Source organism: Callorhinus ursinus, unplaced genomic scaffold (assembly GCF_003265705.2).
Source record: "Callorhinus ursinus isolate GAN/ISIS: 27379988/994484 unplaced genomic scaffold, GSC_fseal_2.0 scaffold48, whole genome shotgun sequence".
NCBI classification, from domain to species: Eukaryota; Metazoa; Chordata; class Mammalia; order Carnivora; family Otariidae; genus Callorhinus; species Callorhinus ursinus.
The window spans coordinates 1,579,368-1,602,574 of NW_027397110.1; the positions used below are offsets into that span (position 1 = coordinate 1,579,368).

The 23,207-nt window shown below is 61.8% G+C and overlaps 1 protein-coding gene across 1 annotated transcript in view; it reads right to left on the reverse strand.

The window, feature by feature from the left end:
• The window catches only part of TAFA5 (TAFA chemokine like family member 5), a 192,193-nt gene extending 169,021 nt beyond the window's left edge, over nt 1-23,172 (reverse strand). The window contains exon 1 of the mRNA XM_025882229.2: nt 22,964-23,172. Coding sequence (XP_025738014.1) covers nt 22,964-23,075 — 112 coding nt within the window. The 5' untranslated portion in view covers nt 23,076-23,172. The remainder of the gene's footprint in view (nt 1-22,963) is intronic.
• Nucleotides 23,173-23,207: the final 35 nt, after the last annotated feature.

Sequence of the window (23,207 nt, forward strand, 5' to 3'; positions counted from 1 at the left end):
GCGCGGCCGGGGAGAGGTCGGGTGGTCGGAGGGCCCAGGGCAGGGGCTGGCCCTCCCTGAGTGTGAACCCCAGAAGCAGCACAGTGTCCTCAGCAAGACTGGGCTCTGGGCCGCTGGCAGGCAGAAGGACACATTAGCATTTCGGGGGGACCGTCAGAGAATTCTGCCGCACCCCTGCCTGAGCCCACCAGGCTCTGTCTCTGTGCCCTCACCCCGGCACCCTCCTGGGCTGTCCATTCATCTACACCCCGCAGGTCACCCACTGTTATTTTCCAATCCCAGTCCGTGTCCAGCCCTCAGCCCCAAGGGTGGGTGCTCGGCCTCCAGTTGCCCTTCCCTCCGGCCGGGTTTCTTGCACACCCAGTAGAGCAGGGATGCGGCCGTCCCCTCCCTGGCCCAGAACACCAGCTGGGCCCGCCAAGGTGACCTTTCCCCGTGTCTGGCCCCACGGAGCTCAGCCGTGGATGGGGGCGCAGGGCAGAGAGGTGACCGGCCATGGCCATGGGCAGGAGGGCATGGAGGTGGTGAGTCAGGTGCCGCCCGGGGCCAACACGGTCCACGGGCCGTGGGACACTGGCTCAGGGCTCCCTCACACCTACCCCAAGTGTGACGTGTCTGCTTCCCAGAGCCGCCCTCACCAAGTGCCACAGACTTAGCCGTTTGCACAACAGGATTTCATCCTCTCTCTCTGGAGGCCGGACGTCCGAGGTCCAGGGGTGGGCAGGGCTGGTTCCCTCTGAGGCTGCCGGAGAACCTGCGCCCGGCCTCTCCCTGGCCTCCAGTGTCTGCCCAAGACCCTTGGCGCCCCTTGGCGCCCCTTGGCTCGCAGACGCGCCCTTGTGCTGTCTGACTCGCTGGTCCCCGGCCTTCTCCCCGCGTGTCTGAGTCTCTGTGCCCCCTCTTCTCTTTACAAGGATCCCAGTCATGGAGTCAGGTCCACCTGCAGTGTGACCGCACCTTAACCCACTACATCTGCGAAGACACTACTTTCAAATACGGCCACGTCCCGAGGCCCGGCTGGACTTGGATTTTGAGGGGACACTATTCAGCCCCGTAGAGTGGCCGGTCCCTGTTCAGCAAGGAGCCCACGCACGCAGAGAGGCTGAGGTTGCGTCACGGCTGCACCACGGCTCCCAGGCTGGAGCGGGTTTGGCGGAAAGGCCCTAAGGGGTGCAGATGCTCAGGCCCAGGCCGTCCACGCTGCGGATGGGGACACCGAGGCCCCAGGAGGGCCGCAGCCAGCCTCTGCTCACACCGTGCTTGGGCCAAGCTGCTCCTGGGAACCGGGTCTAGAGCCTGCCTCTACCAGGACAGTCGGGCTGTGCCCGGCCCCCGGAACGGCTGCCCTTGGAGATGCAGGCCCGTTTCAGGCATTCTGGGTGGGTTTCTGGGGGCGGGAGGAAGCATGGCCCCTGCTACATGGTTGCATAATAAATAGATTAGGGCATTAGGCACCAGAGTTATTAAAAGTGAAAGATCCTCCAAGAGAAGGCGAGGGATTCTTGGAGCCTCTATCTCCTACAAATATGTAATGAAATTTAAATTGAATCTGGTTTAAAATCATTTACCTTTTGACATCATGTATCAGTACACTAAGCATCAGCTGAGAAAGCAAATAACCTTTCAAGCAGAATGAAAAATTACTCTGTCTCTTTTGATTTCATGTTAATTTTCAAATTTAAACTACCCTAGAGCTCTCCGCTTGGGGTCAGCCCCTAAGAGCCTGTTGATTGCCCAGGTCCAGGCTGTCCCCGGGCGCCCTCTGGGCCTGCACCGCGGACTCAGGCCCGCCCTCCCAAGCTCCTCAGTGACTCCCAGGGGCACAGGCGAGGGCAGAGAACGTGGGGACACGGCCGTCTTGTCTGGGTACAGATCCGGCTTCCGCGCAGGTGAGAGCAGCCCCCAGGGCAGGAGGTGAGAGCATCAGCTGGTCTCAGAGTGGCTGTCCGCACAGCCCGTGGTCACGAACACGGAGTGCAAGGCCCACAGCGTTACAGCGTCCCTGGGGGAACGCTGTATAAACTGGCCGTAACCACCCAGCCCGCTCGCCTCCGGAGGTCACCGGGGCTCTAAGAGTCCCTTGTGGCACGTGGAAGGTGTGGCCTGGGGGTCCCTGGGCCCCCGCACGATGAGGTCCCAGGTGGTGACGATGCAGCAGGGATGGGGGTTCTGGGTTCACTCCATGTGTACGACCCATGGAGGCCTCACCTCCAGCCTTGGGGCTCAGCCCTCCTCTGCTCCCACCCCCGTTACACAGACCAGGAAACCAAGGCCCCACGGGGCCGAGCAGCTCGTCTGGGCCTCGGTCACTATGTGTCCAGCCGAGAACTGGACCAGCTTCAGGAAATCCGTAAAGTCACAGCCAACGTCAGCATCCAGGTGGTTCCCATCAGATTCTCAGAGGTCAGACCCTGCCGCCCCATCCCCCAGCCTCGGCCATGATGAGCGAAGGGCTAACACGGGGCGGGGGGAGGCCCTCAGCCGGTCCTCCGTGCTGGGCACAGCCCTGCTCCTCAGACAGTCATGGGCAGGAGGAGCCTGACACCCCCCATCTCCCCCGGCCCGGGATAGTCCCTGCGGGAGAGTTTTGCGTGAGAATCTCCGTGTCCCTGGGTGCACACGCAGCTGTGCAGATGGTACCTTGGAGTAACACTGTCACTGTCCATTTCACAGACTCAGAAAGCTGAGGCCCCCTCCCCATCCTGGGCCTCCGAGTGCAGAGGGAGAATCAGGGCCCCCCTTCGAGTCCTCAGTGCCCAGACGCTGTGCCCACTCCCAGGATCATCTCCGCTTCCCCGACTCTGAAGGACAACAAGGCGACGGCGTGCTGACCCCGGACTAGCGGCCCCACGGGAAGTGGCAGGATGCTCTGCTGGGTCCGGGAGGTCTCCCCTGAATCCTACTCAACTGCTGGATGTGCTTGTCCGGCCCCTTATGACCATGGCCGATGTCCAGAGAGGACGTGGAGCCTGGGCCCCTTTCGAGGCCTGCTGCTATTTCTTAATTAGCCAGAATAAACAAAGGGGCTTTTCATGAGGACTGTCCCCTGTCCTGTCACATGTGAGCGTCACTGGGCTGGAAAACAGAGTGGGCTTTGCCAGAACTCACCCCCACCGCGCCTGCCCAGAGATGCCGGGCGGGGGAAGGAAGAAGGAAGGGGAGAGGGGAGGGGAGGGAGGGCGGCCTGGCCCCGGGGAGCCACAGAGCCGAGGCCCGGGGAATCACGCCCTCCAGCCTTCCCCGCTGCCGCCGGGGGCAGCGATCGAGGGTCCAGGCAGCAGATGGGAGGGGGCAGGAGCCCACACCGGGGTCGGCTGCTCCCCAGCCCGGGGCTGCCTTCCACCGGGACACAATTCGAGGCCTCCGGTGGCCCAGAGCCAAGCCCTCCGGCAGAAACCCCGGATGTCTGCGTGTGAGACACACCAGCCTCCAGCGTTCCGGGCAGCGTCCGGAGGCCACTCCTGCGCCGGCCGCGTCTCGAGCCCGGGTCCACGAACAGTCACACAGTAGGCCCTCAGACAGCGGGGGAGGGGGGCAGGAAGCAGGGCAGGGAGGTCGGCAGAGAAGGTCGAGGCGCACAGCATCCTCTGCCCACCATCCGCGGAGCACCAGGCCTGGGCTCAAGCCCCCGAGCCAAACCTGCCGAGCCGGAGGGGACAGCAAGCTTGTTGAATGTCCCCAGCGGGACTATGCCCCGGCGGGCTCTGCCCCGAGGTCAAGCAGGGCTGGAAGCCAGGCAGCCGGGCCCCAGACCAGCCTGGAGCAGAGTGGAGGTCTCTGTGTCCCTGCTTGGGGCGGGGAGGGAAGACCACACGTCTGCCCACGTCTCCAGCCCCTCCTGCTGAACGTCCCCCTGCCCTGTCCAGGGGGCTCCCTCGGCCTTTGCCTCAAGGACTGTGAAGGGGGGGCTTCAGGCTTCAGGGTGGGCAGGGGCGAGTGGCGGCTTCATGGGTCCGGGGCCTCCGGGGGAGACGGAAATGTTTGCAGACTTGGCAGGTGGTGGCTGCACCACGCCCCGAACGTGCCAAATGCCGATGAAGTGCGTGCTTCAGAATGGTTAATTCTGTCATGTGAACTTCAATAACAACATGAACCACGCACACTTTTTTAAGGCAGCAAGAACAGCCAGACCGTGGGAATGAGCAAGAGTGAGCGCGCAGGGCTCAGAGAGAGGGCCCGGGGGCGACAGCATGCACTTCCCGGGGGTCCCCAGGGCCCTGCCCGCCCCCCACACGGGGCGCCCTCCCCCTACCCCGCCTGACTCTGTAGGCTGCCTGCAGGCCTGGGGAGGGGACCCAGCTCGGCCCGGCAGGGCGGGTGGGGCGTCCTTCAGGGGCCTGGCTGCCTCCGAGCCCGGGGCCCCCGGCCAGGGGCACCGTGACAAACAAGACAAGGGAGGTGGGCAGGGCCGTCCTGCGGGCGCGGGCTGACCCTGCGCAACCACAGTCACACCACGCATGGCCACGGAGACCGCCGTCCAACAGCAGCCGCCCCAGCCTGGGAGAGGTCCCCCCGCTCCCCAGGCCAGCTGCGGTCCGTCCCCATTGGACGGCCTCCAACAGGGGACCCGCTTGAATCACACCTAAACCCAGGTGACCGAGAGGGGACCGCGGGGGGCTGGGCTGCGCCGACTGCACCAGGAAGGGGATCGGGAGAAGCCGTTAATATGTAGTTAAACGTTCTTAATCTCCACCAGCATATGCTGTTGCACCTAATTTTGATCAACTTAAATGTAAAAACGTCTCTGTGCCTCCACTTGGGTTTTACCGCCATCTGGTTTAATTAGTCCTCGGGTAGCACGCCACCAAGTTAATGGCGGAGCGTTGCTGGGCCCATCGGAGAGCTGGCTGCCGCCGAGTCCCAGCCTATTTCTCCTCAACCCCAACAGGGGAGGTCCAGGCCGAGGGGGCAGAGGGGGTGGCGGTGCGCACGGCGGGGTGGGCCCCGGGGGCTGGCGGGTGTGGGCAGTTGGGGCTGGGGGCTGGCAGGACAGCTGCCTGGGCTGCCCCAGGCAGGGCGGGGTCTGGGCTCAGACCCTGGACGACAGGCACCTGCCCGCAAAGCCTGACGGACATCTCCGGTGGCCCCGGCTGGGGAGCGCTGCTGGGAAGACGGACAGAATGTCCTGTCTGAGCCCCATCTTCCCAGGAAACCTCGGGATGAACCCCTGCAGAGCCCGGGCCTCTGCCCACTCCTCCCTTCAGGCTCCAGGCGCTAAGTGTTCAGCGCAGGGACGGTGCCGTGTAGATGGGTGACCGAGGCCCCCCGGGGAGGAGAACCAGCGGGCATGGGGAGGGAGACGCAGCAAGGCCCCCGGCACGGGAGGCTTCAGGAGGGGCCTTGGGGTTGGCAACAGGGATGGTGACCCTGACAAGCCCTGACGAAAGGTGGAGAGGCCGTGGTGACGGGCACGGGGTGGTGAGTGTCTGCGGAGAAGGCAGGAGGGGAGTCAGGGGACCCCAGGGCAGCATGGGAGGGCTGCGGTCCTCGGGTCTGAGGCCATGGCACCAGGGGAGGCGGGGGAGGCTGACGACCAGGGGCAGGAAGCAGGTTCCATCCCGTGCAGTGTCCGCGCACCCTGCGACCCCGTGTCAGCCAGCTCTGCACGGCGTGCGCCCCTGGGGAGGTCAGGCCTGTGGATCAAGCTCGCTTTCATTGGGCCCCTTGCCGGGTGGGGCAGGCCCACCTCTGGGACTCTGTGGTTTCACCCCATCTGTGGAGAGGACAGTGTTGGCCCTGCGTGGTTTCGCAGGTTGGACATGACTGGCCACGGCGATGGCCAGGACTCGAGGGCCATGCAACTTCTGTCTCAATGCCCTTAGGGGACAATGAGAACCGCCCGCCCAGGGGACTTTCTCTTTTCTCTGGTCCCCCAGGAAGCTCCGTTTCAGGAGCTCCCTAGAGCCTAGGCTGGTGACTCCCGTCTGGGATGAGTCCCCGGCCAACAGTGGGGAGGGGGCAGGCCCAGGAGGCTCCCAGGCTGCTCAGTGCAGGAGCCATCTGGGGAAACCCCGGGGGCCCTCTCCACATTGCCTTGGAATGCTCAGCCGCATCCACGGGAAGGCAGCTAACCGGGACGGCAGCCACAGCACCGCCCACAGGCACTGTCCACGGGGAGAACGAGGACCCCACGCAGACGCGCAGAGAGAGCCCACATTCAGAGGTCACGGGAAAGTTATCCCTCAACTACCAAGATTAATTTATTAAGAGGTAATGGATTTTCAGTGAATTTATTAATCAACTTGACAACGCCTGGGTATTGTAATATAAAAATAATCAGTTGGCCTCCTCACGGACGTGAGATGCCAAAAGGTGTCACTTAATTTCCAATGCCTACCGCCACTTCACCAAACTTATTGTTAGGTTAATTGAGATGAAAATTTTGCAATTTGGAACTTCAGAGGAGCGTGTGTTCACTGTGTCCAGAGCCTGCACGTCCGGGGAGCGACTCGGGGTCCACCCCCAGAGCACGGGGCAGCCCCCGACCCCAGGGGTAAGCTCCGGCCCACACAGGGTTTCCAGGGTGGAGACACGCTCCCTAGAGATCTACCGCGTCACAGAAGTGCCGGGAACCCGAAGGCGGGGTCTTCGGAGGCAGCGTCTTTCCTTTGTCCCTTGCCCCGCCGGGTCCTTGGGTCCTTGCAGCCGTGGGTCCTTGTCCACACGGAAGCCACCCAGGCCAGGCACCCCTTCCTGTCTGGCCCCAGCCAGGCAGGACGCCAGGGGACTGCACTGATGAATTTCAGGGGTGGTTTTTAATGTCACCTTGAAGGAAGATGTCTGACAAATCTGGAGAGCACCCCGAGCCCATGGATTGCAGCTCTAAGTCTGCAAGTAGACGGGGCAGGGCGGGGCACCCTCCTCTTGCTAGGGGAAGCCCTCTGCATGGGAACAGCCGCCAGCCAGGGAAGAAGCAGGTGGAGAGCAGTTATGTTGGAATGAACACGTGTGCACACACAGGCAGGGGCACAGACCCCCGCACACGCAGACACACAGAGAGACACCCGTGCACACCCCCAGGGCCTACAAGCCAGTCTGTTCTGTATCTGTCCTCATTTCAGATGTGCTTATTTTCCCGTTAGTCTTTTGTGAACGTCTCTGAGCAGAGCAGAGGGGATGACCTCCTGGCCGGAGTGTGTCCGTGACGGGGAGAGGGAGTCGGGGGCAGGAGCACCGTGGTCACCTTGTGGCCTGGGCCCAGCCGGCCACCCTGATGCAGGCCAGAGAAGCTTCCCTGCCCACAGGTGGTGTCCATGCACAACACAGAATGGGGTCGAGGGGCAGATGGGCGCCAAGCACAGCACAAAGCCAGAGGCCACCTGCTGACCAAGCCCGACCCGCCCGCCCCCGGGGCCCGGAGACCCTGTACTTGCACCTCCCAGGTGACAGTCCTGCCATCTGGGCCCAGACACACCTGGGTCGACCCTCTCCACTCAGGGGAGGTGGTCTCAAAGGAAGGAGCTTTGCAAACAAGCAGAGTCCTTTCTGTAAGCCCTCAGGTGTTTCTGAGCACTGGAAGGGAGTCCATAAAATGTGTGTCAGGCACAGGGAACAGCGGGGCCGTAGGACTCAGCCTCTTTGCTCCTCACCATCTCCTCCACCACCAAGGCCCCCAGCCGCCTGGGCGAGGAGCAGAATGCAGTGGGTTCCTGCCCTCCCTCGGGGACACAAGTCCCAGTGTGGGTGGGCAGAACCCGGAGAGCTTCCTGGAGGAGGGGCCTTCCCCCAAATTTCACAGGGGACTCAGCAAGACTCAAGGGTACAGCTGGTTTCTCCTCCCAAAGTATAGTATTGCTCCAAAAGGGGTTCACGTAGAAGCCCACTCCTTCTCCCCTCTCCAATCTGAGACCTGTCATTGCTAAATGGAGGTTTGCTCTTAATTTCATCATAAAGCTACCCTCATGAAGGGCAGTTTTGTTCTCAAACACAACAACCACTGAACTTGTATGAAAGATGCTGCTGACGCCAGGGCTGTGGGAAGCCCAGGGGTCCAGGGCCTGCAGCCGGCCCATCCCATCTCAGGGAGCCTGTCCCTGGGGTGCAGCCAGACTCTCCCCAGCTCCCTCAGTGGCCCGTCCGTGAAGCGAAGAGTTAACACTGCCCGTGCTCTCGGAGCTGTCTGTCTCACCCCGGACATAGGCCCTGGCACGAATGGTGACCGAGCAAGAGCTCAGTGGGGACCTCTGTGCAGCTCCCAGCGCACGGGCCCCGCCTCAGGACGGCACAGACATCGTGTCTGGACGCACAGCCGCTCCAGGAGGGCTGACGCTCTCTGTCTGCACACAGGAAACCTGCCGGCCCAGCTCCCGAAGCTGGGGGTGCAGAACGGGGTCCCAACACGGACCCTCTGATCTATCGGCCGCGCTCCGCTCCTCCCCGGAGGCCTCAGCACGGGCCCGGATCAGCCCTGACGGTCCCAGGAGGGGCTCCGCTGACACCCCAAATGCTTCCCACAGACCTCCCAGGTTTCCTCCTGGCTGCTGGCTCCCTGAGGGCTCACCGCCTCTGCAGGGGTGGCCGGCCACCCTCGGGTGTTCTCATCGAGCTCCTGACGAGTGTTCTCACCGAGCTCCTGACGAGTGTTCTCACCGAGCTCCTGACGGTCCTCCTGACGAGGACAAAACGCATCCTGTGTTTGGAGTGCCCGGCAACATCACCCTGAGCGGACGGCACACCCAGACACGTGAGGCCAGAGGCCTTGCTGAGGCCAGAGAAAACCCCAGAGAGTCTACCGGTAGCACAAAGGGGTTTACGAACTAGCGAACACATTCCAGAAGCTTCCTCAGGGCCCCTCCTCCAAGGAACCAAGTGCCTGGTCGATGCCATCATGTTGGGAGCACTTTCCAGGGACTCCCCAGGCCTCGGGTCTCTCCCAGCCACTGGCCCTGGGTTCAGCCCACACGGGTCAGGAGGACGGCCCAGGCCTTCCACTCCTACGTCCTTCCAGGAGCCCAGCGGCCTGCGAAGCAAGCTGCCTGAGGGGCATGCGGGTTTCTCACCAGGCCATCCGCCACCCAGAACCTCTCGGGGGGCCCAAAAACGATGCTGGGGCATGTGGGTAAGTCTCCCCTGGCCCCCCAATTCCCTGTGGAATGATCTCTCCTCTGGGTGGCTGGCTGTGTGCCTGGTCCGTGGGGGACAGGCCAGTGGGGGACGGTGCCCATCCTCAGCCTGCACAGCGAGCTCTGCACCTGGGAGGTCAGAGGAGGCTCGGGGGTGGGGGCGCGGTGTGTGTGGGGGGGCAGCCCGCCCCTGGGTCGCCCTGCCAGGTGAGGGCTGGGGAGGGTCCCCCCACCATTCCTGCAGCAGCTCCCGAGGTTCTGGGAGCCCTCCCTGCAGACACACGTGGGGACATGGGGAAAGACCACGGCCCAGAAAGAAGGCCCAGGAACGACCCCGGCACGCCCACTCTCCTCTCTGAGCCACGAGAGTACCCAGGATTTTTTGTTTTCCCCTGGGTGTGATTTTGACCATTTCATATATTCTACCACAAATATATATTTTGTCATCAGAGGCAAAAAGAGGAGCCCAATGATGTCACGTCTCAGAGCGCTTTGTCTACGCCATCTGCAGCCCAGGGGCTTTGGGGAGGGCGTCCGGGGAGCCGGGCCCTCCCTGTCTGGGACGCCAGCAGCACCGGCACTGGCCACCCCCCCAAGGAGCCCTCGCTCCCGGTGGGACAAATCCCCGCCACCCTCGTCGGCTCTCCTCAAATGCTCCCCTGTGGTTCCCACAAGAGGTTAAGGGCAGGGGACCCACTCTCCCGGGAAGGACCCCTTCGTGACCTCGCCTTCCTGTGACTGCTTCACTTAGGCACTAAGAGGGCAGGTCAGTTTATTGCTACAAAATAAGAGCAAGGGACCCTTCTCCCGAGCCCCCTCCCCCCTTCTGTCCGTTATTCAAAAACTGTGATTCGATCTTAATTTGGAAACGGTGAAGATGGCATCTGGGGGCATCTCCTCACTCATGAGAATCCCGGAGTCAGGCGCCCATCCCTCTCTCACGGGGTGCTCCGGTGCGTCCGCGTGGCCCTGGGCACGGGTCCCCCTCACCTGACCAGGCTGGGGGCCCTGACCAAGGTTCCAGGTTGGACAGTGTGCCCCCCACTCGGCCCAGAAGGGTGGTCAGAGGGTTCTGTTGCCGGCTGAGGGAAGGAGACCCCCTGGCCACCACCCAGAGCCCCGCCCAGCTGCAGGACCTCCGGCCTGGCTGACCCGCAGCCGCCGCCCCAGGAGCCAGAAGCACAGGCTGGGGGCTCACGGCCCTGTTCCGCTGCCACCCACCCGCCAGGGGACCCCGGGCACGTCCCTTACCTTCCCTGAGCCTCATCCACCTCCAGAACGAGAACAGAAGCATCGACTCTGACGACCATCATGAGGATCCAAGGGGAAACAGACACGGGGTGCGTGGTGCTTGCTCGAGTCAGATCCACAAGACTGTGGCTCAGGGGCATGGCGACACCAGGGCACACCTTTCTATCCGTGGCCCGTGTGGACCCCAGGAGCTTGACTGCGTGGACGAGCCTGGTGCCGGGGGCCCCACAGCCCTGGTGTGGGGGCAGCCCCTTTGGGCCTCAGATCCAGCCTTTCACCAAGGTCCCGCGTGTAGGAACTGCCAGGAATTGGAGAAGTATGAGGGCTTCGATGGTGACCCTGGATTCCAAAACCAGGCAAGGGCCCTACGTGCAAAGGGCGCATGAGGAGTCCCAAAGGGGGAGACTCTGGGGCAGTCGGTCTTAGTCTGGGCTACTGCTGGAACCAAAAGACGTAGCGTTGACCACAAGGACCCTTACGGGCCTGGCGTGTGCTGTCTCCTCCTGCACTTAGCGGATCAGACGTTGCTAAAGGCCCTTCCACCAGGCAGGTATGACACCTGCTAGAGCTAGTCTTCCAAGTCAGGGTCAGACAGGGTGAGGCCCTACCTGCACACTAGGTCCTGGTTAGCCTGAGCAGCATCAGAGCCTCATCTGTACTCAAGTGTAAATGATTGACATCGGCAGTCCATCCAGACGAGCTCACTCTGACCTAGCAGATGCAGAAAACATGACAACGGAGAGACCTCAGTCCACACCTCTGCGAGGGTCACCACCCAGTGTCAACATAAGACCCGCACCGCGTGGACACAGAGGGTTTGAATCTCCTCCTGAATGGAGACGGGGTGCTTTCCTCGTGAGCACACACAGCAGGAAGGAGGCACGTGGCCCCCGCTGACGCTCACGGATGCTCAGTAACTGCTGGGCCAGAGGACCTCAGGTCCAAACGGTGGAGCCTTCGGAAGAGCTCAAAGGACCCCAGGCCAGCAGCAGCTCTCCCTGGACTCCTGGGTCAGCTCTCGAACCTTCCACAACGCGTCACCTGAGTCACAGGGAGAACATGCTGAGCCAGCAGCTGCTTCTGCGGAAATCTGACCCGCAGAGGCTCTGGTTGCCCCGATTGCAGAGCTGCGACCCACCTGGTGGTACGAGCTTCTCCAGCCCGGTGGCCTCTCCCGTGCCTGGCAGCCCCGGGAACTCCAGGGCCCGCGGGAGTGTCTTGGGGGGCGGGAGGGGGCACTGAAGTGAGTTACATCTGCCCCGTCACTGTTTTGCAACAGTAAGAAATCCAGGACTAACATCATAGAAAGAGGTCCTTCTACAGTCCACGGGTCCGTTCAGGTAAACCCGAGACCTCGGTGGCACCTTTCACCTCTGACCCGCAGACGCACCAGGGCTCGCCGCCTTTCCCAGCCGCACGGGAGACATCGGGGGGCTCCTGTCCCTCACGCATCGCCCCTTCGCGGCCCAGGCCCGACAGGCTCCAGAGGCTCAGGTGAGACTCAGGACGTGTGTTCGCTCTCAGGGCCCCTGTCGCCCGTGCGGCGGCTGCCCCTAGCATGACCGTACTTCTGAACCAGCCCCAGGTGGGGCAACGGGAGCCCCCCGCCTGCCACCGTAAGAGGCAGCTGGGGCACCTCCACCTCAGAGCCCACAGCCCTGCCAGGTGAGCTGGCCTCACTGGGCCCCAGCCCCACGGGGCAGGACGAGGCGGTGCCGAGCATCACCCCTCATGGGTGGCCTGGTCCACCCCATGGAAGCTTCTTGCTCACACATCCACTCGATGGTGCCAAATCTTGCTCCTGTGTCTCCGAGGTGCCCCTGCCCCATCGCTGGCCCCAAGAATGGAGAGAGGGCAAACCCGGTCTCAGGTCTGCCCCCCCCACCCCCGGCTGTGAATACACGGCCTAAGGAAGGTTCCAGACCCGGCCTGTGGAGTACAGGAAACCTCTTCTCCAAGGTCCTGGTCCCCGTCAGCAGGCTCACTGCCCCACACCCCCAGGCCACGGTGGGTGGTGCTGACGTGCTGCGTGGACTAAGACCCCTCGCCTCTGGGGGTCCCGGCCACTTCCCAGAATGCAACAGACAGAAACCATCTGACCCCCGAGAGCGAGACCGTGAGGAGCCTCCTGCGAACCTGTATGACCACGGCCTCCAGTGAGGCAGCATGCGCCACGTCCGCGGGCTCCTGGGCGTCAGGGCTGGAGGAGGCCAGCGGCCCCCCAGTGGCAAGGTCTGGGCTTCGCGTGCCTGCCGCGTCTTTAGGAGAGGCCCCCCTTCCCACATCTGAACCCCAGGATGAGGACGGAGGCAAAGACCGAACGCTGACCAGATCGGCAAACGCATTTCTATTAGCAACAACACGCTAATTTTGATGACAGCGACGTCCGCGAGGCCTGCGGTCTATAAGGCGGCATTGGCCCGTGTCTCACAAAACCCAGACGGGCTGAGACGGACTCGAAAGGCCACGGGCTGCCCACCCATTCCAATGTCCCGGGCGCTTTCCGAGGTAATTCTGCTCTTAGTCTGGGGAGCTCCCGTCCCACATCGGTGGCTAGAAAACGTCGGGGGTTCCCTAACAAGCCTGCTCCCGGGTCTGGAGAACTTTGCGTGGAGTCCGTGTGGTGTGGCCAGACGGGACAGCGGGGTTCCCCGCACCCCTGGTGCTAGGCCCTGTTTTCATGACGCCACCTACGGGTTCAACCAGATGCGACCCCGGCCGGTTCTCCAGCAGGGAGCCCAAGGTCGTGATGGGTCTCCCCACACAGAGCATTCCTCCAGCCAGCAAAGCCCCCCCCCCGAAAGAAGCCAGTGATGAAGGGAAACACGCTGAGTGCACGGAAGCCCACGGAAGGTCCCATGTGGCTCCTGTGGCCCACGTGCTTCTGCCACCCACATGCAGCAGCCGAGGAACGTAAATTAGCCTCAATTAATTAACACGAGTCCTATACAAGCCATTAATGGTATTTAGCTCTACCTGGGGATGTGCTCTCAGGTAATGGATATACTACAGGAGAAAATAATTCGAAAATAGAGCCAAAGTGCTTTTTTGAAAGAGAGTCCACTCATGTGAGTCCAGCGGCATTTAAGACAGCTTCCAAGGCATTAGCATTTCAACTGTGAAAACAGATCACACTGTGGAAGCGCTCCACAGAGCGGCTCAACCCCCTCCCCCGCCGTGGAACCCCAAAGCTTCAAGGTTACAGGAGTGCTTACATCAACTTTCCTTTTAATCAAACCAATCCGAGCAGGTGTTGCAAAGACAGCAAATGCATTTCTCCCCAACTCTGTCCCGACTGTCTGTCGTTAGGAGACCATGGCCCTTGGCACACAGCTCTGAGCCACCTGGTGTCCCACCAGGTGGACCGAGCCAGGTGGACCCCTCCATTCTCCCTCATCCAATGGGCTTTTAGAGCACGTGAGCGAACTCGGTGACGGCCGCCGGCCTGGCTGCTCCTGAACCTCAGGCAAGCCCGCAGAAGCGAGGGAATGAGAAACCAGCCCTCCGGGCGGTCAGCAAGGTTGCAGGCACGGACCGGCCCCGTCCCTTGAAGTTCAAGACACGAAGACAAGGTAGGTGGGACTGGGTGGGATCCTCTGGGGGAAGGGCTGTCCCTGCAGGGGCCCACGACGGGGCCGGCAGCCCTGCTTCCACGGCTGAGCACGTGGGCCTGGGACCCAGCGTGGGAGCCGAGGGAAGACGGGCCAGGCTCACCCTCCTGCTCATGTCTGCTGCTCCAGGGCAGAGAAAGGAGACCCTCCCCAGGCTCCCCCTCTCTGCTTGGGTCCCCGTTGCCCCGTCAGGGCCATGACATCACCAAAGGCCCCGGAGGGTTTGACTGGCTAGTCTGGAGGCCGGGGGCTCCAGATGGAGGCCTTGGGGGCAGAGTGACAGTGCGCCCTAGGGAAGGAGCTTCAGCAGCCAGTGGGATAGGATGGTGAGTCCAGACCTTCTGGGCGGTGCCCCTGCTGGGACCCCAAGCATGTGCCCCTGTTTCTCCTCATTCTCCCCTTCCAGGGTGAACAGCAAACACGCCCGGCACCAGCCACCCCCCGGACGGTACCGCAGGACCCCGATGCAGCCCCTGGCCTCCCCTGGCCCGGTCTGCAAGGCAGGGGGCCCCGAAGCGGCTGCGGCAGGTTTCACTCTGATACGGGGGATGTCAGTCAGGGCAGGGACCAAAGGAAAGGGGGACCCAGCTCCCAAGGAGCGTTACTACAAGCCACATCCCGGATGACTCACTTCTCAATCAGCCACCGCATTATGGGAAGAGCCTGTCATGCCCGCTGCATGTCAAGGAATGCTTTGACAAGGTTTACTCTCCAGCTCAGCCAGGGCGGAAGTGGGCACAGCACCGGTGCTGCGGGCTCCCCTAGGCGGGAAGGCTCCCCTGCACACCCTGTGTGCTCAGGGATATCGGGTCATCGATGTGCAGGGAGCTGTCTCTGCACCAGGTGACCCGACTGACCCAGCCCTTGTTTGAAAGCACACTAGAGCTGTTTGTCCAGCAATGTTCCTACTTCATCATGTGAACTACGGGTGAAATCCCACTGGCCCTTCAGCCCACAGAGCTAAAGCAGAAAGCAAACAACAGTCCCTGTAACGTGGTGTTGGGGCTTGGGGGGGGGCGGCGGGGAGGGCCCAGGCGAGCCTGCCTCGCCATCTTCGGCCTCCACGTCTGACCCTGCAGCCCAGGGGATTCAGCTCTGCTCTTACTGTGACAAATTCCTGGCCTGGCACAGTGATGAGCACCATCAGCTCTGGGAGGGAAACTGAGGCCCCCAAAGGGAGGCCCTAGCATGTGTCCGTGTTGTTTGCAGACATGTACGTGCACACACCTGTGTGCAGAAACACAGACAGACACAGCACAGAGCAGTGGGGCGGGGGGAGAGAGGTCTCCAGTCAGGCCATCTCTCACTCGTGACGGGCCACACCTGGGGATCTTGTCCTGCAGGCGCGCACACGTGTGTGTGTGTGTGTGTGTGTGTGTGTGCAGGAGTGCCGTCTGATGCACCAGAACGCACGTCTCACGGGGCTGCCCCACATCAACAGCAGCACCCCCATGTGTGTGAGCTAAGGGACTTCTCCGTGCCCCGTAGACAGTTCGGGGACTAGGGAGGGAGGGTTCATTTTCCCCCTGAAAGGAAGGGGGGAAGAATGTCAGGAAGATGGCACCGGCAATGCTGACGTCCTGAGTCATACGGGGCATCCTGGTGGGTGGTGGGTCTGCATGCTCCGCCGGACTCCAGGCGCCACTCTCCCTGCAGGGCACTCCTGGGGCCCAGCCAAGGCCCAGAGACAAGGCGGCAGGAGGGGCAAGCTGGAGCCCCCCCAGGGTGGAGGCTCCCGGCTTCCCCCAGAAGGACTGAAATTAAGGCATTTCTAGGCAGCAAGGTCCTGCCAGGGGCAGAACTTTCTGGAGGGAAAGGCACTTAGGAGATTTGTTCCACTGAGCTCTAGACAGAAATCTCTGAATCATGCCTAGGGACTGGATGGTCCCTTGGAGAGGCGGGTGATTAAGTAAGCGGGTCGGTGACAGGGAGGGTGGATGGGCTCCCGGGTCACCGCAGGATCAGGAGTGAGTCTACTGCCTCCAAATGGCCTTATCCCCACCAGCTACACGTGGAGAAGCTACAACACAGACAACAGACTGAGAGCGCGGGTTCCCAGCTCTGGAAAACAGACGCGCGCGGAAACGTGCAGAGACACCTCCTCTCCCAGCAGACAGCCTTTCCAACAGTCTGGGCTCGGCTGGGAAGGGCCGGGAAGTGCTGGATGAGTGGAGAGGAGAAGTCAGGCCAGGTGCACCTGCTGGGAAGGGGCGGGGGGCTGAACACCCTCACACCCCGTGAGCGCTGGGCCCCGGGACCACAGTCTTCCTGCACAAACCAGGAAATACCAGTGCAGGCGGGTTGAGTGGCGACCCACGAAATAGAGCAGGGGTCCCGGCCTGCCGGCGAGGGTCAGGGATCCTGCCCAACACCCCACAGCGCCCAGAGACCACCCTGCCCCGTGTCCACAGTGCTGAGGAGAGAAACCCTGAACCACAGGTACAAGAAGGGACAACTGTTCAAGGTGCAAAGGGTGTTGGAGGCTGCAAAGCCGGAGCCAAGTGGAGGAGGGTAGGGTCACGGGAGCGCTTCCTGCAACGTGCAACAACCTACCAAGGATGCTTTACAAAATACTGAGCATTTCATCAGGGTTCCACACAGTCTCCCTCTTTTCCCCACCCTTTTAAATCCGTTTGATCACTTCTAACACTTTAGAAACAGATTAACCCTCAGGGATCCAGCCACTCCTCTTTCAGACTTCTCTCCAGCCCCGCCCCCAGACTTCGGTCACGCCCCCAGCCATTGGCCACGCCCCAGCCCCCCAGCCACGCCTCCAGGCCTTGGCCCACCCTCGCAGACCCTCAGCCAGGCCTCCAGTCCTGCCCCAGTCACCTCGCACAGTTCAGGGTGCCAGGAATCAATGAGTGTTTGCCCTGAGAATCAGGCAGTTGACCCTCTAGTGGCCACAAGTCACGCACAGGGCTCAGGGCCTAAAACAGGAGGAAGCGAGCATCCAGGTGAAGGCGCGCTGCACTGGAGAGGGGGTGAGGCAGTGTGTTCAGGGGAGGCTTCCTGGAGGAGGAGGCTCTGTAGCGCTGGGGACAGCACCGGTCCAGCTCAGGGTTGCTGCCTGCATTCAGCAGCACTGCGGGGTGTTTGAAGGGACCTGGCAGGCAGTGAGCGGAACAGGCGGTGAACTAGACAGACCCGGTGGCGCAGGTGAGAACCAGGCACACACACGGCCTTCCTGGGAGGGGAGGCCCCACGGTGGAGGGAAGGTCCAGCCTTGGGAGGCCCGGAGGGACCTGAGCAAGGGGGGAGCGCTCACCGATGGGGAGGAGAGGGTGCAGAGCTTTCACTCAACGGGGAGCCATAGGTGAGGGTCTCAGGATGGCCAGCCTGTAGGCAGAGGCAGCACCGAGGACAGTGCTGATGTGTCCGGGGGACTGGGGTCACGGCAGTGAAGGCAGACCTGGAGGACAGCAAGATGCATTTCGGAGAAAGACCATACACGCGGGCTAAGCACGGGGACCGCCGATGCAGGGGCCCTGCTGAAGGGAAAGAGAAGACTGTGGGGTACAAAGGGGATTCGGGGCCGGACCCTAGGCTGCCGCCTGCCACGCCTGATGGGCGCCTGCCATTCCGGGGTTGGGACTGGCTGTGACCAGAGAGGGTGGCTGGCGGTCCCACCACGACAGCAGTCCGGGCCTCCCAAGGCTGGACCTCCCCGAGCACTGCGTGTCCCCTGCCACACTGGCCTTGCTTTGTGCCGGCCGTTTGGCCCCCACTGGAATCCAGGCCCAGGGGGCCACAAGCACAGCCACCTCTCCTTCCCAGGGGCCTAATTCCTAGTTACCTGAATCCACTGGAGACTGAGTCTCCACAGATGCCTGGGGCTGGCCCTCAGCCACTCCTGCCTTCCTTAACAGATATGGAAGGAAAGCCAGGTGCCGGGGCGGGGGCCCCCGGGCCAGTCCCTCCACGGGGGAGACTGGCCCAGGGCAGGAGACCACATCTCCGGGGGACAAGAGCTCTCTCCCAAGGAGACTCTCGCTAAGCGGCCACCGTCCCACCAGGCCCAGGCCACCATTCTCCAGGACACCGCTGGAGTGGAGCTGGGCCAGGGCCTCCCCAGGGCTGCGGGGAGCGGGGCATTCCGGAGGAGTCCTGCTCGCCTAGTTGCAGACAAAAGTGCTTGCACACTCGACCCTGGCAGCCATTTTAATAAGTGTGGGTTACAAAGCCTCCGGAGCCCTCCGCCACTTTGGCCAGGGTGGAGAGAGGAGAACAGCTGCCCCGATGTGCGGCCGGCCGCTTGGCGTTTCTGGAAGGCCTGGCCAGCCAGCAAGTCTGTGCTGCCTGCCCGGAGTCTCGGTCTGCGCTCCTGGGCCAGGTCCGGGAAGCTCTGGACCAGAGTATGAAAGGCAGCAGCCTCCCCTACGGGAGCTGGGAGCACTCCGTTGGGCTCTGGGGTGGGGGGCTCCAGCGCCAAGGGATGCCCTGCAGAAGCCACAGGGCTCTGGGGTCGCCCTGGTGCCCCGAACTCCAGCTCCCAGGGTCTGTGCATGGCGAGCAAAGCAGAATTTGGGGAGGGACACCACCAGATTCTGTTAGCCTCCTGACAGCCAGGGACAGCCCCCCACCCCAAAGAAAAGACAATGGGCAGGCCCACAGGCCCTGGCCCTCCCTGCAGCTCTCACTCCACAACAGTCCAGGCCCCCACAAGCAGGAGACCCTCAATCTCCTCCCCATCTCTCGGCCGTCACCCATGGCGCTCTGGGTGACAGGTGGCATTCTGTAGAGGTCATTAACTCCAGAGCACCACATTTTAATGCAGAAAGGAGCCCTTCTCAATCGGCGCAGCTGCGAAGCTATATAAAGAAATGGGGATTTTAATGTTTTGCTTTTCTTCCCTTTTCTAGTGCCACATTATCATAACATTTCCCTATAATTACGCCCATAAAAGTCACCTGAAAATACTTCATGCCACAAAAGTTGATCTACACACGTCATTCCGTGGATGTTGAGTGGCGAGTCCCGAGCAGGATCTCCCAGGGTGGGATTCAGCCAGGAGCCCGGTGCCGAGCAGACCCGGCAAGCCCACAGCGGGACACAGCCCCCTTTCTGGGATCCGCAGTCCTCTGTCCTCACTGGCAAGAGAGATGTTGGAGACAGTCCTGGAAGGCTGTGGGCTGCCCTCTTCCCAACACTGTTCCCCAGGACCCTTTCCCCGGGGGTCTGTGCTCAGGAGGATGCTTCCATGGACAAAACCCTTTACCTCGCTGATGCTTGGGCATCCGGCTCAGCTAATACAAATCCCACAAAGAGAGGGTGACTTATCTTTATGAAGCTGAAAGAAACCAACACCACATCCTCTCCAGCCAGAAATTCATCAAATAAAAACACACAGGAGAAAAGGGAGAAAAAAAAAAAAAAAAAGAGCCGAGATGAGAGAGAAACCTCTGAATGGCATCACTTCATTAAGCCCAGTATTTTCAAATTTACCTCTCCAAGAACTCCAGAAATAAAATTTGAATAGCGGGAAAGTACCATATTCTAATCTCTCCTAACTATGCAATAAATTATATTTATAAAGAAAATGCAACAGCAGAGAGCCCAGGCTCGGTTAGTATTCTAATGGATTAAACATAATTCGGAAGTTGTTGGTAACTTCCCATCGTTGCAGCCGAGGATGTGAGATTGAACTCAGAGCCACAAGTCAGTTTTGATGGGTTCAATTGGGAAAAAAATTCCGTCAGAAAGATTTACATGCCGGGCATGTCTGTCTGCCAAGCTGTTCCCCGTGGGGCAGCACAGAGCTGTCCACCTTCGGACTAAATATTGCACACAAGTGTCCAAGTCAAGGCTCAGCGTCCCACAACATCCCACTAGCTCATCATGGTCCCCATCCCTCTTGCTTGTGGGGGACCCCTGGTGCCGTAAGCCAGCGAGGAGAAACAACCACATCCTCAGGGACAGACACGCCAACACAGTCACACCCCTCTGGTGGTCCCAGAGCAGTCCCAACTCCTTCTGAGAACCACATCCATCCAAGCCAAGCCCTCTGCTCTAGATATGCCGAGGGGCCGATGGCAGACACCAGGTCCTTCTAAGACACAGAGTTCCCCAGGCAAGACGAAGGGGTTCCAACCTTCTCCAAGCTCATCATCCCCAAACCAACGAGGCGCCAGCCCCGCCGTCAACAGGACGTCCACAGACTACCGAGTGTGCGTTTGGAGAAAGCCATTGAGGGCCCCCTTCTCTCTCCGCTTTTCCTGGCAATTCTTCCCCAATGGGAGAAAAATGACAAGACTGTCACTATAGCAACTAACCTAATTGGTGGACTGCAGGTCCCTCTCCAGCCAGAGGGTGGAGCCCATCTCCTTAGCTATGAGTCTCAGCTGACTGGGCCCTGGAACAAAACATCCCCTAACCGAAAACCAGGCCAAGAAATAATCCAGTTTTCCTTACGCCGCGCTAGAAAGTGAACACCTTATGTGCTGCAGAGAAATGCTCAGATTTAATAGGGAGGATAATTGAATCCTGTATGATACTTATCAGTTTCCCTAATTAATATGATACAAATATATCTGCTTCATAACACAAAAACATTTTGGGTAATAAAAATCCTGACTGATAACAAAAACAATTTACAAACAAGGATTCTAACTATTCTTATTCATCCCAGATATATTGGAAAAGAGAACGGAAATCATAAGAACGGTTTCATTTGCATTTTATTTGCTTTATCAATTCTAAAAAAAAAGTTTTTTTTTTTCCTGCAGGACTGCTGTTCCATGCTATAAATTATTATTATGTCCATTTTGTATTTTTGTAAAATGTTTTAATTTTTCCAAGTGCATTTCCGGTGAAATGGGGTGTGTCTGAAAACGTCTTATCTTATTGTCAATTACTCCATTACATGGAAATGGCAACCACCATGAAAATGTGGTTAACCCAAGCTTTCATTATTAACGATTTCTGCTCTTCTGAATCAGACATTTTAGCGAATGCCCTTGTCCCGGTGGAAGATTTGTTTGTAGAACACCAGGGAGGCTGCTAAGGGTGGGCTGAGTGCGCGGGCGGGGATCTCGGGTTTCATGGTGTTTCTGGGCAGCCGCGACCCCGACCTGGGGCAGGCAGCAGCCCTGGGAGGGTGTGAGTGTGGGAGTGAGGTGCAGGTGCAGGTGGTGGGGAGTGTGCACTGACAAGGCGGGAACCAGGGAGGCTCCGGCTAGCCGTGGGGGTGCGGAGTGTTGAAACCACCGCCAGTGTGTCCTATACTTAACCATTAGCGGTTGCTCTTTTCTTCACCTGAAGGGCTGCTTCCCCGCCCAGCTGCTGTCCTGGGTTCGCACCTGGGACCCAAGGACCTGTCGCCAGCGCTGGCCAAGGACAGCATCCCCAGGGGACGCTCAGGGAGCTAGTCCCCTTCCCAACACTGCTGAATGAGCCCTCTCTCCCCCCATGCCACCAGGAAGAGCATTCATACGGCACCCAAGGCAGTACCGGGACTTTATCTATCACCAGCCCTTTGCACATCACCAAGGAACCCTGTGAACGCAGCGGGAGGGCCGAGATGGCCGCGCCGAGCCCCAGCCCCCAGTCCCCCCAGACCGCCCCGCGAGTGCTGGCGGTGCCTGGCTGGGCAGTCCGGGTCACGACCCCGCTGGGGGCCTTCCCGACACGCGTCCCCTCCCCACGCAGGGCGCCAGCCGTCGCCTGCAATTGTGGGCAATGCACAACGGGGCTGAAAGAAGTAGGGCCATGCCTGCTCCCGCACGGCTCTCCCTGGCGGTTCCGGCGGGCTGGGCTGTCCCAGGACTCGGCGACCGCGCCGCCGCCTGGGTCCCCGTGGTCCGCTGTGGTCTCGTTCTGGAGGCCCCGGAGGGTTCGGACTGCGAGCGGGGAGGCCGGGACTTCGAGGTGGTGGCGCGGGAGCCAGGCGCGGCGCTGGCCTCTTTTTTTTTTTTTTTTTTTTTTTTTAAGAATCCATATTTTTCCATCACCTCCCGCGCCCATGGCAGTTCTCCATGACAGGTGTTCCTCAGCGCCCGTCCTCTCCTCCCGCTAGGATGGGAAGGGACCAGGAGCCTGTGCCAAGCGGCCGGCCGGGGAACCGAGCAGCCCGCGCCATCCCAGCCCCCGAGCCCGCGCCCAGGACTCTGGCCACTCCCCGCCACCCTGTCGGACTGCGAGCGTGCGCCCCGAGCGCTGACCACCACCCCCCCCGCCCCGCCCCCGCAGCCCAAGGCTGCGCCCGGGACTCCGACCACCCCTCCTTCACCCAGCCCACAACCCCCCACTCACCCCGGCCGCCCCCGAGCCTGTCTCTGTCCCCGGTCCCCCGCACCCACCCCAGCCCCGAACCCGCGGCCCCGCTCCAGATCAGCGGGGTCAGCGGCTCAGGTCCCCGGACACGACTCCAGAAATCACCGCGGCGGCGGCGGCGGCGGCGGCGGCCCCTCTCCACATACCCCACCCCTCACTTCTCTTTTTTAAGAAAGCGCCGGGCGAGTCGGCTTCCCCGGCAGGCAGAGGCTCCAGCCACGCGTCCTAGCCCGAGCCCCGCTCCCGCTGGAGCTACCCCGCTCCTGGCTCGGCCGCCGCGTCGCCCCTCGTCCCCGGCGGGAGTGTCGCCCGCGGAAAGCGCGGGGCAGGGCGCTCCGCCGACATCCCCAGCGGTGCGGCCCGCCGGCCCCGGACCTGCCGCCGCCTCCGGAGCGCGCGGCTCGGCTCGGCCCGCCGGCCAGGGCCGGGAGAGGCGGCAGCACACCGGGCAGCCCCGGGCATCGCCGCGCCACCCGGGGCCTGGCGCCGGGGCCCTGCCCCGGAGTCGGGGCGAGAGGCTCGGCGGCGGCGCCCGCTTCCGAAGTGCCCGAGCGCCGGGAGCCCCGGCGGCCCCTCTCCCTCCTGGCCCAGGCGTTGGCGGCGGGACCCGGGGACGGCGCACCGCGAACTGGCAACTCCGCACCGACTCCTGGCGGCCGCCGGGGCCGGGGCCCGGGCCAGAGCTGGGGACCGGGGCCGGGGTTGGGGGGAGGGCCGGGGAGCCGGGGCTGGAGGGCCGTGCGGGGGCCCGGGCCGCGCAATACTCACTGCAGTAGGCGATGAGCAGGCTGGCCAGGATCATGAACGCCCAAAAAGTTGAGGACATGCTGGGCAGGGCGGTCGCATCTTGCCGGCTGCTGGTCCTGGGCGATGGCGCCATTGAAGCCGCGGCGCCCGCGCGGGGGGCAGCAGCGCGTCTCAGCAGCCGGCCCTGCCCGCGCCCCCGCGCCGGCCTCCACGTGCGGGCCCCGCGCGCGCCATCCTCCTCCGCCGCCGCCGCCGCCGCCGCCGC